A 13,031-nucleotide genomic window follows, 5' to 3' on the forward strand; every position below is an offset into this window, starting at 1 on the left:
AACAACAACAAAACAAGAACAGCAACAACATGAAGACAACAATAACAACAAAAACAAAAACAACAGCTGCTGCATCTACTACTACTACTACTACTACTACTACTACTACTACTACTACTACTACTACTACTACTACTACTACTACTACTTCTGCTACAACTACTGCTACTATTACTGCTACTACTACTGTTACTACTACTGCTGCTGCTGCTACTGCTAATACTATTGCTATTACAATTATTGTTACACTAAGTACTGATTTATGTACTGCTGATAGAAAACAACAATCTCTCCAACAACAACTCTGCCTCGTCCATGAGATAACAGTGATCTTTATAACAGTGTTCCTGGAGAACATGCCCCCGCATTATGGGTAGGAAGTGATTTCAGTTGAATCATGAATTTGACTGTTTCTCGCTCAGCAGCTTCACAGTTAGTCCACCACTACCGCTGCACCACCACAACCAACACTATTATACTACTCTCCTACATGTGAATTAATTTACGAATAAACATTGACAATGATCCACCTGTTGCTATTTAAGACTCCGTAACCTTGACTTCTTGTTTCCTTCTCTCGGCTTCTCCTGTATGGGGTCACCATGGTGGATAAGTTTTCTCGTCTAAAGCACAAGCTGCTCTGCGTCTCCTCAGCTACACAAAATACAAGCATGTTTTCTTTCGCTACATCCCCAAAGCTTCTCTTAGTTTCTCTCTCTCTCTCTCTCTCTCTCTCTCTCTCTCTCTCTCTCTCTCTCTCTCTCTCTCTCTCTCTCTCTCTCTCTCCTGCTAATTAGTATAGGAACATCTCCCCTTGCCTGCTTTACTCCTCGACACGTATATTAAATCTTATCATCGCTTCCAGTTCTTTTATTGTCCAAATCTTCCCATTTCCTCGCATGCCTCCATTTTAACCATTTTTTTTATTCATGTGTTATTAGTATTGTAATTTTTTCTTTTATTATTCATGTTTTTTTTCTAGTGTCCCTCTCAGTTCTACTCCATGAAATTCTATATATATTTTCCTCTCCAGTTTTTATTTTATTCTACTTTTTTTCTTCCTGTTAATCTCCTTACTTGCAAGTCAGGATTTGTAAATTGATAAACGTGTATTCTATAGTATTTTCCAGTTACTCGCTTTGCAGGGAAATACAATGTAGGAAAAAGGAAAAATACAATTTTTTTGTTTATAGATCAACTCCAGTGTCCATTCAGTCTCAGCTGGTGGAGTGACTCTTTTCATTTGACTCCTGTTCATCCTCACCTTTGGATATTTCAAATTCTAACACACTAGTAACCATTTGTGTTATTTTAATGAAACGACTCATTCCCTTCTAGTTATTAAGCCTTCCGTTGGGTTTTAGTTTTCATATATATATATTTTTTATTTTTACGGTAAGGCCTATAGCGCCTGTAGGCACACTTGAAGAGTGTATGGGAAGCGCTGTTCAGCTTCCGCCCATTAGTGGCGCAGACAATTTTATTTATAGTGGTACCCATATTATGGCCCATATCCCCACCCAAGCTCATCTTGAGTGTAACCACCTAGAACCTGGGTATCATGGTGACATGTAGGTAACTTTAAACCACTCGACAAATGACAAAGTGTTTTAAGGCTGTACGTGGTGGGATTCGAACCTACGCGTGGACGTCTGCCCGATCCCACGCTCACCACCTTATCCACTGCACCACCGCCTTATAGGTTTCTGAAGTTTTTGTATGTTGTTTACATTTGTTCCTTTAACCCTTCAATACTGGATCACATTTTTACCTTGAGATTTGTGTACGATTAGACTATTTTATTGACATTAGGAAAGATTTATGGAGGTCAGAAGTTTAATGGTCACAGTCTTCATTATTTTATTCCTTTAAATTAGTTTCTGAAGCTGTGTAAAATCACTAAATAGTAAGGAGAATGAATATGGAAACGCGTCATGGTACTAAGGGGTTAAGCCTATGAAAATTCTCAGAGTGAAAATTTTCTGATATATCATGAATTCTTCGAGTTTTCATACATTGTTTATATCCAGCATTCCATTTCTGATATTAAATCTTTCAGAGATTGTAAATATTTTTATGTTCTCATGCATTCCTTTAACTTTCATATATACTTGCATACCTGGAAGCCTTTCTTTCTTCCTGCTTCCTTCACCCTACCTATCTAGAACGCCTACATCGAGCTCGTGTCGTATTATCAGTCCCTTTGGCGTCCCATCATCTACACTATACTTACCTGCTGTCTCTTCATCTTCCTCCTACGCTATCAATTCATGCAACAGCCTCCCTTTAAACCTCTTCTAGGATCTCCATTCTATATACTCGTATCCATTTCCTCCTCCTCCTCCTCCTCCTCCTCCTCCTCCTACTTTCTAATCTGCCCTTACTCCCTACCTCAGTTTCGCATTTCACTCATGTTCAGTCCATCTCACCTGCATTCCCACACACATCGTGCTTCTATTGATTCCCCCTATTTAGGCTTTCCTCCTCCTCCTCCTCCTCCTCTCTCTCTCTCTCTCTCTCTCTCTCTCTCTCTCTCTCTCTCTCTCTCTCTCTCTCTCTCTCTCTCTCTTTACATTTAGGTCTCTCTCCCAGCTCTTCTATACACCTACCTTTTTTCTTCTCTTGTCAGGCTCTCTCTCTCTTTAATGCATGTCCCTATTTACCTGTGAATCCCGTCACTGCAAGCCTCACTGACGCCCGTGCCGCCTCTCCTCTCGCAGTATCGACGGTCGGAATGGTCCAGTGCATCGGGCGCAGCACTGGTCAGACGAGGACACGTTGCAAAAGCGCGCCTACTTCGACATGACCTCGCACCCGCCCGGCCTCGTGCTGCACCCAGTCACCGCCAGCGACGAGGACGAGTACCGATGCCGGGTCGATTTCAAGTCCTCTCCCACCAGGAATGTCAGAGTCAACCTCACTGTAATCGGTAAGGGAGATTATGTGCCTGTTGTGATGTTACTCCTGTTGTTTCTTCTTTTTTTCTCTCTTCTTTCACTTAGTGTTGTTGTGTTGTTGTTGTCGTTGTTGTTATTTTTGTTGTTTTACTATTATTATTATTATTATTATTAGTAGTAGTAGTAGTAGTAGTAGTTGTTGTTGTTGTTATTGTTGTTATTGTTGTTACTGTTGTTGTTGTTGTTGTTGTTGTTGTTGTTGTTGTTGTTTTTATGCAAGAAGGAAGACTGCCAAGGGTAACAAAATGTTAGAAAAAACGTCCCACTGGAATTGCAGGTTCGCTAAAAGATTCGAAAGAATCAGCCAAAAACCAGGGACAAATGTCTTGACATACCTCTCTCAAAAGAAGTCAAGTCGTAGGAAGATGGAAATAAAGAAGCAAGTAGGGAGTTCCAGAGTTTACCAGTGAAAGATATGAATAATTCAGAATACTTGTAAACTCTTGTATTAGAGGGTTGGGCAGAATAGGGAAGAGAGGAAGAAGAGAGCCTTGTGCAGCGAGGCCGCAGCAGAAGGGGAGGCATGCAGTTAGCAAGATCAGTAGAACAGTTAGCATGAAAATAGCTATGAAAGAACATTTCGGCGGTAAGAAATAGGCTGAACACAGTTTGTCAGAGGAGGGGAGTTAATGAGATGAAAAGTTTTTGATTCCGCTCTATCTAGTAAAACTGTGTGACTGGAATCCCCCCAAACATGCAAAGATTACTCCATACAGGGGCGGATAAGGCCCTTATACAGAGTTAGCAGTTGGAGGGGCGAGAAAAACTGGCGGAGACGCCTCAGAACGCCTAACTTCATAGAAGCTGTTTTAGCAAGAGATGAGATGTGAAGTTTCCAGTTAAGATTATGAGTAAAGGACAGACCGAGGATATTCAATGTGGAAGAGGGAGACAGTTGAGTGTCATTGAAGAAGAGGGGATAGTTGTCTGGAAGGTTGTGTCGAGTTGATAGATGGAGGAATTGAGTTTTGAGGCATTGAAAACTACTAGATTTTCTCTGCCCCAATCGGAAATCTTAGAAAGATCAGAAGTCAGGCGTTCTGTGGCGTCCCTGCGTGATCTGTTGACTTCCTGAAGGGTTGGTCGTCTCTGAAAGGACGTGGAAAGATGTAGGGTGGTATCATCAGCGTAGGAGTGGATAGGGCAAGAAGTTTGGTTAAGAAGATCATTAATGAATAATAGAAAGAGAGTGGGTGACAGGACAGAACCCTGAGGAACACCACTATTAATAGATTTAGGAGAAGAACAGTGGCCGTCTACCACAGCAGCAATAGAACGGTCGGAAAGGAAACTTGAGATAAAGTTGCAGAGAGAAGGATAGAAACCGTAGGAGGGCAGTTTGAAATCAAAGCTTTGTGCCAGACTCTATCAAAAGCTTTTGATATGTCTAACGCGACAGCAAAAGTTTCACCGAAATCTCTAAAGAGGATGACCAAGACTCAGTAAGGAAAGCCAGAAGATCACCAGTAGAGCGACCTTGACGGAAGCCATACTGGCGATCAGATAGAAGATTGTGAAGTGACAGATGTTTGAGAATCTTCCTATTCAGGATAGATTAAAAACTTTAGACAAGCAAGAGATTAAAGCTATAGGACGGTAGTTTGAGGGATTAGAACGGTCACCCTTTTTAGGAACAGGCTGAATGTAGGCAAACTTCCAGCAAGAAGGAAAGGTAGAAGTCGATAGACAAAGTTGAAAGAGTTTGGCCAGGCAAGGTGCAAGCACGAAGCACAGTTTTTGAGAACAATAGGAGGGACCCCATCAGGTCCATAAGCCTTCCGAGGGTTTAGGCCAGCGAGGGCATGGAAAACATCATTACGAAGAATTTTAATTGTAGACATGAAATAGTCAGAGGGAGGAGGAGAGGAGGACAAGCCCAGAATCATCCAAGGTGGAGTTGTTAGCAAAGGTTTGAGAGAGAGATTCAGCTTTATAGAAAGAAGAGATGGTAGGGATGCTATCAGGATGAAAAAAAGGAGGTAAAGATGAAGAAATTAAGTTATTGAGATGTTTTTGGCTAGATGCCAGAAGTCACGAGGGAGTTTGAAAGATTTTGACATTTTCTATTTACGACGGAGTGTTTGGCAAGTTAAAGAACAAACTTGGCATGATTCCGGGCAGAAATATAAATGCGTGAGATACAGGAGATGGAATGCTTAAGTACCTTTTGTGGGAACCTCTCTATTATGTATAGCACGAGAACAGGCTGAGTTAAACCAAGGTTTTGAAGGTTTAGATTCAGAGAAAGAATGAGGAATATACGCCTCCATGCAAGACACTATCATCTCTGTTATGTGTTCAGCCCAAAGAGATGAGTCTTTGACACGGAAGCAGTAATCATTCCAGGAAAATCAGCATAATACCTCCTCAGGTCCCCCAACTGGCAGAGGCAAAACGCCAGAGGCACCTTCGCTTTGGGGATCCTGAGGATTGGAAAAATAGGACAAGATACAGAAATGAGATTGTGATCGGAGGAGCCCAACGGAGATGAAAGGGTAACAGCATAAGCAGAAGGATTAGAGGTGAGGAAGAGATCAAGAATGTTGGGCGTATCTCCAAGACGGTCAGGAATGCGAGTAGGGTGTTGCACCAGTTGCTCTAGGTCATGGAGGATAGCAAAGTTGAAGGCTAGTTCACCAGGATGGTAAGTGAAGGGAGAGGAAAGCCAAAGCAGGTGGTGAACATTGAAATCTCCAAGGATGGAGATCTCCGGGAAAGGGTAGAGGGACAGAATATGCTCCACTTTGGAAGTTAAATAGTCAAAGAATTTACTCTAGTCAGAGGAGTTAGGAGAGAGATAGACAGCACAGATGAATGTAGTTAGAGAGTGACTATTGAGTTTAAGCTACGTAGATGGTGGAAAACTCGGAAGATTCAAGAGCGTGGGCACGAGAGCAAGTTAAGTCATTGCGTACATAGACGCAATATCCAGCTTTGGAACGAAAATAAGGATAGAGAAAGTAGGAGGGAACCGAAAACGGGCTACTGTCAGTTATCTCAAACAGCTGTGTTTCAGTGAGGAAAAGAAGATGAGGTTTAGTAGAGGAGAGGTGGTGTTCCACAGATTGAAGATTAGATTTAAGACCGCGAATGTTGCAGAAGTTAATGAGGACAAAGTCGAGGGAGGTGTCAAGACATTTTGGGTCGCCACTGAGAGAGCAGTCTGACCTGGGGTCATTTCTGGTCTCCTCCCAAGAAGGGGATTCCGAGGCTGGATTATGAGTCGCTATTTTAAATTTTGAGTTTTTAAGTCAAAGGCGTGTGGTAAGTGCATGTAGTTTTGTGTGAAGAAGGAGAGTTGTCTTTAAAGGGCAAGCTGTGACTGCCCCCTTGAGTTGTGAGACACAAAGGGAAACGTTCAGCGAGATCACAACTACCTTTAAGGGAAGGTTCACAGCACCCCTTGAACTAGTGCTATTAGACCTCGCTGGGAGTAAATTATCGTTTTGGTTGGTGTGTTCTACCTCCTTCTTGTTGTTGTCGTTGTTGTTCGCTCTTCCTCTTCTTCATCATCATCGCCATCGTCATCATCATCTTCGTTTTCTTTATCTTCTTCTTTTTCATCATCATCATCACCATTCTTCTTCCGGCTGTTCCCGATAGGAATCGTCTCAGAGAATCAACCTCCTCCAGCGGTGGGTCTTGTGTGTCATCGTCAGCTATACACACTACGGGTACAAGCATGTCTTTTTTCCTTTGCTACCATAAACCGAATTATAAAACGAATTCTTTTAGTTCTTACTCTCTTTCTCGTACAGGTTAGATTAATTTCCAACATTCTACTTACTTCGGTTCTCTTCCTGACCTGCTTGTGCTCAAACCATAACAGCCTTGTCTCTCTAGCTTTGTCTTCGAACCTGTGAATATCTCTACTGTGCCTTTGATGTATATAGTGTTGAGAAATACATAATTTTACGATTCATTTCATTCCGCTCTTAAATCACTGAACGGTATATCTATTTACATCAGCTTTTCATCTGATTCTTTGATGCTTTGAACAATATGTATTAGTCGAAAGGTATTTGAAATGACAAGTTCAAAAACTCGAAATATGATATGTCAGGTAAACAACACGAGAGTAAAAGATAGAGATGCTGTCTCTCTCTCTCTCTCTCTCTCTCTCTCTCTCTCTCTCTCTCTCTCTCTCTCTCTCTCTCTCTCTCTCTCTCTCTCTCTCTCTCTCTCTCTCTCTCTCTCTCTCTCTCTCTCTCTCTCTCTCTCTCTCTCTCTCTCTCTCTCGACGTCGCTCCAAACCTCTTCTTATTAAGTAGAATAATGTATGCTGGTGGTCTAAAGAGAGAAAATGAGCGTCATGTTTGAAACTCAGGACTCAGGAGGGAAGTGTGTGTCTGCGATTGACTAAATGGTGGCGACGCCGAGACTGGGATCCGCCACCGACCAACCACGGGTAGGAAGAAGGAAGGATGGGACCAGGATATCTGTGTAATTTAAGTTTTAGATGTAAAATACAGGTCAGAAAAGAGAGAGAGAGAGAGAGAGAGAGAGAGAGAGAGAGAGTGTGTGTATGAGTGTGTGCGTGTTGATAGAAAAGAATATAAATGTAAATTAATCGCATTCATTCCTACCTTTACACACTCTCTCTCTCTCTCTCTCTCTCTCTCTCTCTCTCTCTCTCTCTCTCTCTCTCTCTCTCTCTCTCTCTCTCTCTCTCTCTCTCTCTCTCTCTTTATCAACATGTGTACTTGGTCATGAGAAAGGTTGCTCGTCATATTTCTTGCATGAACGAAAGGAAGAGAGCTCTGAGATATCCAGTATTTCCTTCAGTTCTTCACCTTCCTCAGATTTGCAGGTTCCCATCAAGTCACCTCGGGAAGGAAATTCCTTATTATTTTAATATTTCTTGCTCTGAAGAAATTTGTCGAAGTGTGTTTCCCCTGTGCTCCTTTTTCTTATATTGTATTTCCATTTCTATTTTTTTTTTTAGCAATGTGCGTGTATATTCTCGGTTCTTGGTGCTCCTTATGTATGCAAGGTAGCTTACACGTGAAACCAACAGCCAGTCAATCATTTTGACGTTATCTGAATATTTAAGCGATTTTGTTAATTGATTTATTCTGTTTTGGTGAGAGAAACAAAGAGTCATTTAGTCAGACAATGCAAATCAGGTACAAAAGAATTAATTTTACATCGTACATATATTTTTTAATCTATTTAGTAATAATGTCATAACGCAAAAGAATAGATGCTAAAAAATATAAGAACTTTAACTTGACTGCTCTGAAGTTTTTCACACGTTATTCCAATGTTTCATCAAGCGTTTGGAAGAGCCTTGTTTTTCCAGGCTGTAGTGGTGCCATCCATATCAAGTTTGGCATCACGACAACAAGCATAACAAAGGTGGGTTGTTGATCAGCGAGTCATGTTGCAACTCACGCCCACAGGCTTTTCCATGTGTATTTCGTGGCCGCTACACTGCGCTTGCACTCTTGCCATTGAGGGACACAGGACCATCGTTCTAGAATATTATTGCTCTGAGGGTCACCTTCACTGCATCAAAAAAATTTTTTAGTTAAATATAGTTGTTGTTTTTTTCTTTGATTCTATTGAAAGGTTAACACGCTTTTTACATTACTGACATGGTGTCTACTCTTAAGAATCTGGCTGTTTATTTATGTAGCTTTTGAAAATGGTGAAAGCAAAACGTTTTATTATATAAACTATAAACGTATGCATACACACATATACGTATAAATTAAGTAATGGTAGGTTAGGTTAAGTTAGGCTAGGTTATATTAATGTGTGTAAGAAATTAATATATTTGTGATTACTACACTCTTTCCTAACAGAGGATCCGATCAAAGTCGATAAAAAAGCTAAAGTAAAATCCCACTGACGGTGACAGTTCCTAAGGACAAGTCGAAAGGATATTTCGAAATTGTAAGGAAATTTGTCTTGGAACCTCCCTCACGAAAGAATTTAATTTAAAATCAGGGAAAAGAAAATATAAACAGGCAGATAATTCATTACTTTACTAGTGTATGTGTTACACATATATACAAAAATACATATATATGTTGTGCATGAACTCGATGTATCGTTCGGAATAGTACTTTATTGCTGAGATAAAGACTTTAAGACTGTGAAAGTGTAAGGTAACTCGTTCGAGAACTCATTCAAAATATTTAATTAAGTTTGTCAGAACGTTAATATGAATCTAGCTTACCTTTGCACAGGGACGCTATAGGGCATCGATGCATTCCAGGAACTCATTACAAAATTGTGCTATTTTTTTTTTTTTTGTCATTCTGGAACGTGCCTCAATCGTGTTCCAGGTGTTTTTCGCGTAGTTGTCTCAATACAGGTGCGTAGAGATGGAGATTACTTAGCGTGGATGAGTACAATGAGGCAAGTATTTTGCTTTTTTTCCTGAGTTTATATATACACTAAGGTCCGAAAAACGTAGCATGGCATTAATTCATTCATCAATAAGATGTCCATTCATTACCATCATGAGCAACAAAAACACAAACAAGGGCAGCAACAACAGCAGCAGTAACATAAACAGTAGCGGACGCAGCATCATCATCAACAACAACAACAACAACAACAACAATAAAAACAACCTTAACAACAACAACAACAACAACAACAATAATAATAATAATTACAATTCCAACAACAAAGTAACAACAACAAGAACAACAACAAAACAAAACAACAAAACAAAATTTTTTTATCAGTACTTGCAACAAATATTTCAGCAAAAAACGATGCTTCGTTCATATTAAAACCAGTCGACTATTTGAGATAATATATATATATATATATATATATATATATATATATATATATATATATATATATATATATATATATATATATATATATATATATATATATACTTTTTTAGAGAGAGAGGTGAAGCATTATGTTTATGTGAATAGTAATGAAAAATAGAAATTTAAATTCGTTGTTATCGGTTAGGAAATTTGGTAAGATTAAAAGTTTTTATAAAATCTACAGCCACTTTTATTCAAATGCTACATATCTCTTAACTTTTACTGTTATGTGACCTGGCGAATGTTTCTGGAGTTATTTTGCAAGTACTGAATGAACAAGTTCTTTATACATTCTCTTTTCTTTGCGTGTTTTCTGCTTGTGTGAATTCATGTTCCTGCAATGGTTCCACGTAAGTTCCTGTTCTCACGCTCTCAGTTATCGCTATAGAGGAGCACGCTCTCTTTAAGACCCGTGCTACGACTCACCCTAGCCTCAAGCAAAGTCAGAGCAGGCGAGCAACATGATGGTGCTTCTCGACCATTGCGCGATATGAAAAAAAATGATCGACATTTACCGTTGTTCCCTCTGTTATCGCACATTCCACCCCTGACAGAATCTGCGTGAAGTGGAAAATGTGAATACTTGAAGTGCGAGGAGTCGTCTTTCATCTCTTCTTTTACTTAATGTTTCTCTTTCATTTTCCCCGATTTAATACACACAACTTACACTTACAGCAGAAAAGTTTTAATTTACTTTTATAATTCCATTTGGCGTTACTTTTACCTCGCTTCTTCAGATTTCTGTTTATCCATGAATAAGAAATGATTGTCGTGGAGAGCAAAGAGGACTGGAGGACGCGTTGAGTCAAGTACTTTGAGGAGTTTTGAGTGGATGAAAGACTCCGGGGAACATATTTTCTTGGTTCGTGTTCGAATGGCGGCTGATAACTCACTGTGCCACTGAAGCAATAAAAAAGGCGGTGGCAAGGGCACAGGATGAGGAGAGAGCGGGTGTTCGTAACCTGCGTGACAGCGAAGACTGGAAGTTAAGGCGATCAAGATCCAAGGACAACATGCAATCTTAACTTTTACACTGCATTCTTGATTGGAACATAGAGGAGGTTGTACGTATTTTGACAACGAAATAGCCAGTGGGAATGTTACAACTCCCATGCCCTGTAAACCAATCTATGAGTATTTAACTGTTTAGTCATGATCAACAACTGCTATATCAGCTGAACTCACTTCCACTGGATTTAGAGTTTTCCCTCAAAGTCCTGTAGTCTATTAATAGTGTCCTTATAAAACCCAACACGAGATAGACTTTTTGCAAATCAAAGGGCTTGAGATTGAAGTAATCTGCTAAACAAAGAGAAAAAGAGTGTGGTATGTTAATCGACCTCTGACCATGACTAAACAGTATTCACTATGTTCCCTCTAATTCTAACTTTCCACCACGCGCTGTATTTATAGAAGCCTGGGAATTCTAACCTAAATTTAGAAGTTCCTTAACTTGAATTCTTCTCGAAACACGGTCGTCAGTCTAGACTTGAAATGCTTGTCGCTTGACCCCCTTGAATATCATTCTCAACAAGGCACTTGATTCAAAGCCATGCAACTCTAAAAGACTACATGGGATTCGATGAAGATTATTTGAATGAATACTGATTAACTAATCGCTTCGTGTGTGAGGATGGGTAGATATAAGAAGCAGAGGAGGTAGAAAGATATTCCATAGGTGAGATGAGAGTTTCATTATTCTCGCTTCCATCTGCCTTAAGGAGAATTATGCAGCAATAATGTTTCACTGGTTTTTAAGATTCACGCTTTGAAGAGGAGGAAGCAGTGCGTTTATTTTTCTGATATCTACGCATTCAATGAGAGAGTGAAGGTGTTCTTACTCCCACCTGTCAACATCTATATTTAGGAGAAATACTCAGCCATGACATTTTACCTGGGTGCAAGATAGTGGAGCTAACATTCTGGTTAAGCTACGTATTTAGTTAGGAAGCTGATAGAATTCTTACTCTCGCTTATCAACATCAATGCAAAGCCATGTATCATTAACATTTCAGCGTGGTACTGGACATACAAGTAAACGTTTTGAAGTAAAGAACATAGCATGTTGGATTCTGGCCTAGCCGTCAGATATTCAGGTATTTACGTGAGTGTGTCCTTAGAGTTGTATGTCAACAACATTGAAAACTGTGTACAATTATCATAACACAGCAGGTATCTCTGCCAGGGCTAGCACTATTCGACGCTACATTGCCTTTTCCGCAAACCGTCTTGAATGGGGAAAATGTCTATGATAAGATTTGTTAGAGATCGTTGATGTTTGTGGAACCAGAGATAAAGAATAACATATCCATGCCAAATCCGCGTTATTGATGAGCATGAATATTCCTTTGTCATGTATACACGCTCATCATTTTAACAATCATCAGAAATATATATACGTATATAGCTGCACTACTAGACAAGAATTTCCTCTAAATATTTTCACTCATCAGTCGCATCTGCTCGTGAAAATGAGTGGAGATGTAATAATGCTTTACGAGGGGAACTGTATCGACAGATGATGGTGATTATGGCAAGTACTTCCCAATACATTATTGCTTTAATGCGTGTTCAACTTAAGAGAGCCAAGGAAAAATCGCAGATTCTTCTGCAATGTATACAAATGATAATGAGGAAAGAAATCTTCATCATTTTTCGTTTCTTTTTTATACCTGTATATTCACACTCAAGCATACCGTACCCATGCACATATGTTTCCTCGAGAGTGCCAAAGAAAATTCTACAACCTCATGAATACCATAAGTATCGAAAGGGAATTGTAGAGACGTGATGGTAATGAAGACAGAAATTGCAACACATACCTATCCATAACGTGCCGTTCCCACACGTGTTTACCTGAGAGCGGCTGGGAAAAGTCCACAGCCTCCTGAATATCCCCAGTTCCATGCATCCCCGTGCCGCGAACCCCGAGCCTCGGTACGTACATTCCTGCTGAACCTTCGCCTGGCGCTCTCCAATCTCCTTATACAGTGTTCCCTTAATTAGTTCACAGTCTAGACACGCTTTCCTGGCAGCTGCTGATTAGATAATAGACTATTGGGGATTCCTGTAATTCTGTGCTTGAAGTAAGTCTCTATACATGTTTATAAATTCCACTTCTTTTATTATCTAGTGTAGTTTCTAATTAAAGGAAAACTTAAATTAGTGTTTGATATCAATACAAATGGGCAGGAGTTAGGTGGCGTTAAAAAGAGGAGGAAGGGCAAAATTAAGTGTTAAGATAAACGTAAAGGTATTCTTGTTTGTGTTTTAG

General features: G+C 39.9%; 1 protein-coding gene across 1 annotated transcript in view; it reads left to right on the plus strand.

The window, feature by feature from the left end:
- The window catches only part of LOC123516822 (nephrin-like), a 184,385-nt gene that overhangs the window by 113,241 nt on the left and 58,113 nt on the right, over positions 1-13,031 (plus strand). Inside the window, 1 exon segment of the mRNA XM_045276530.1 lies at positions 2,721-2,929. Within this exon segment, the coding sequence (XP_045132465.1) occupies positions 2,721-2,929 (209 nt within the window).

The sequence above is a fragment of the Portunus trituberculatus genome, chromosome 41 (assembly GCF_017591435.1).
Source record: "Portunus trituberculatus isolate SZX2019 chromosome 41, ASM1759143v1, whole genome shotgun sequence".
NCBI lineage: Eukaryota > Metazoa > Arthropoda > Malacostraca > Decapoda > Portunidae > Portunus > Portunus trituberculatus.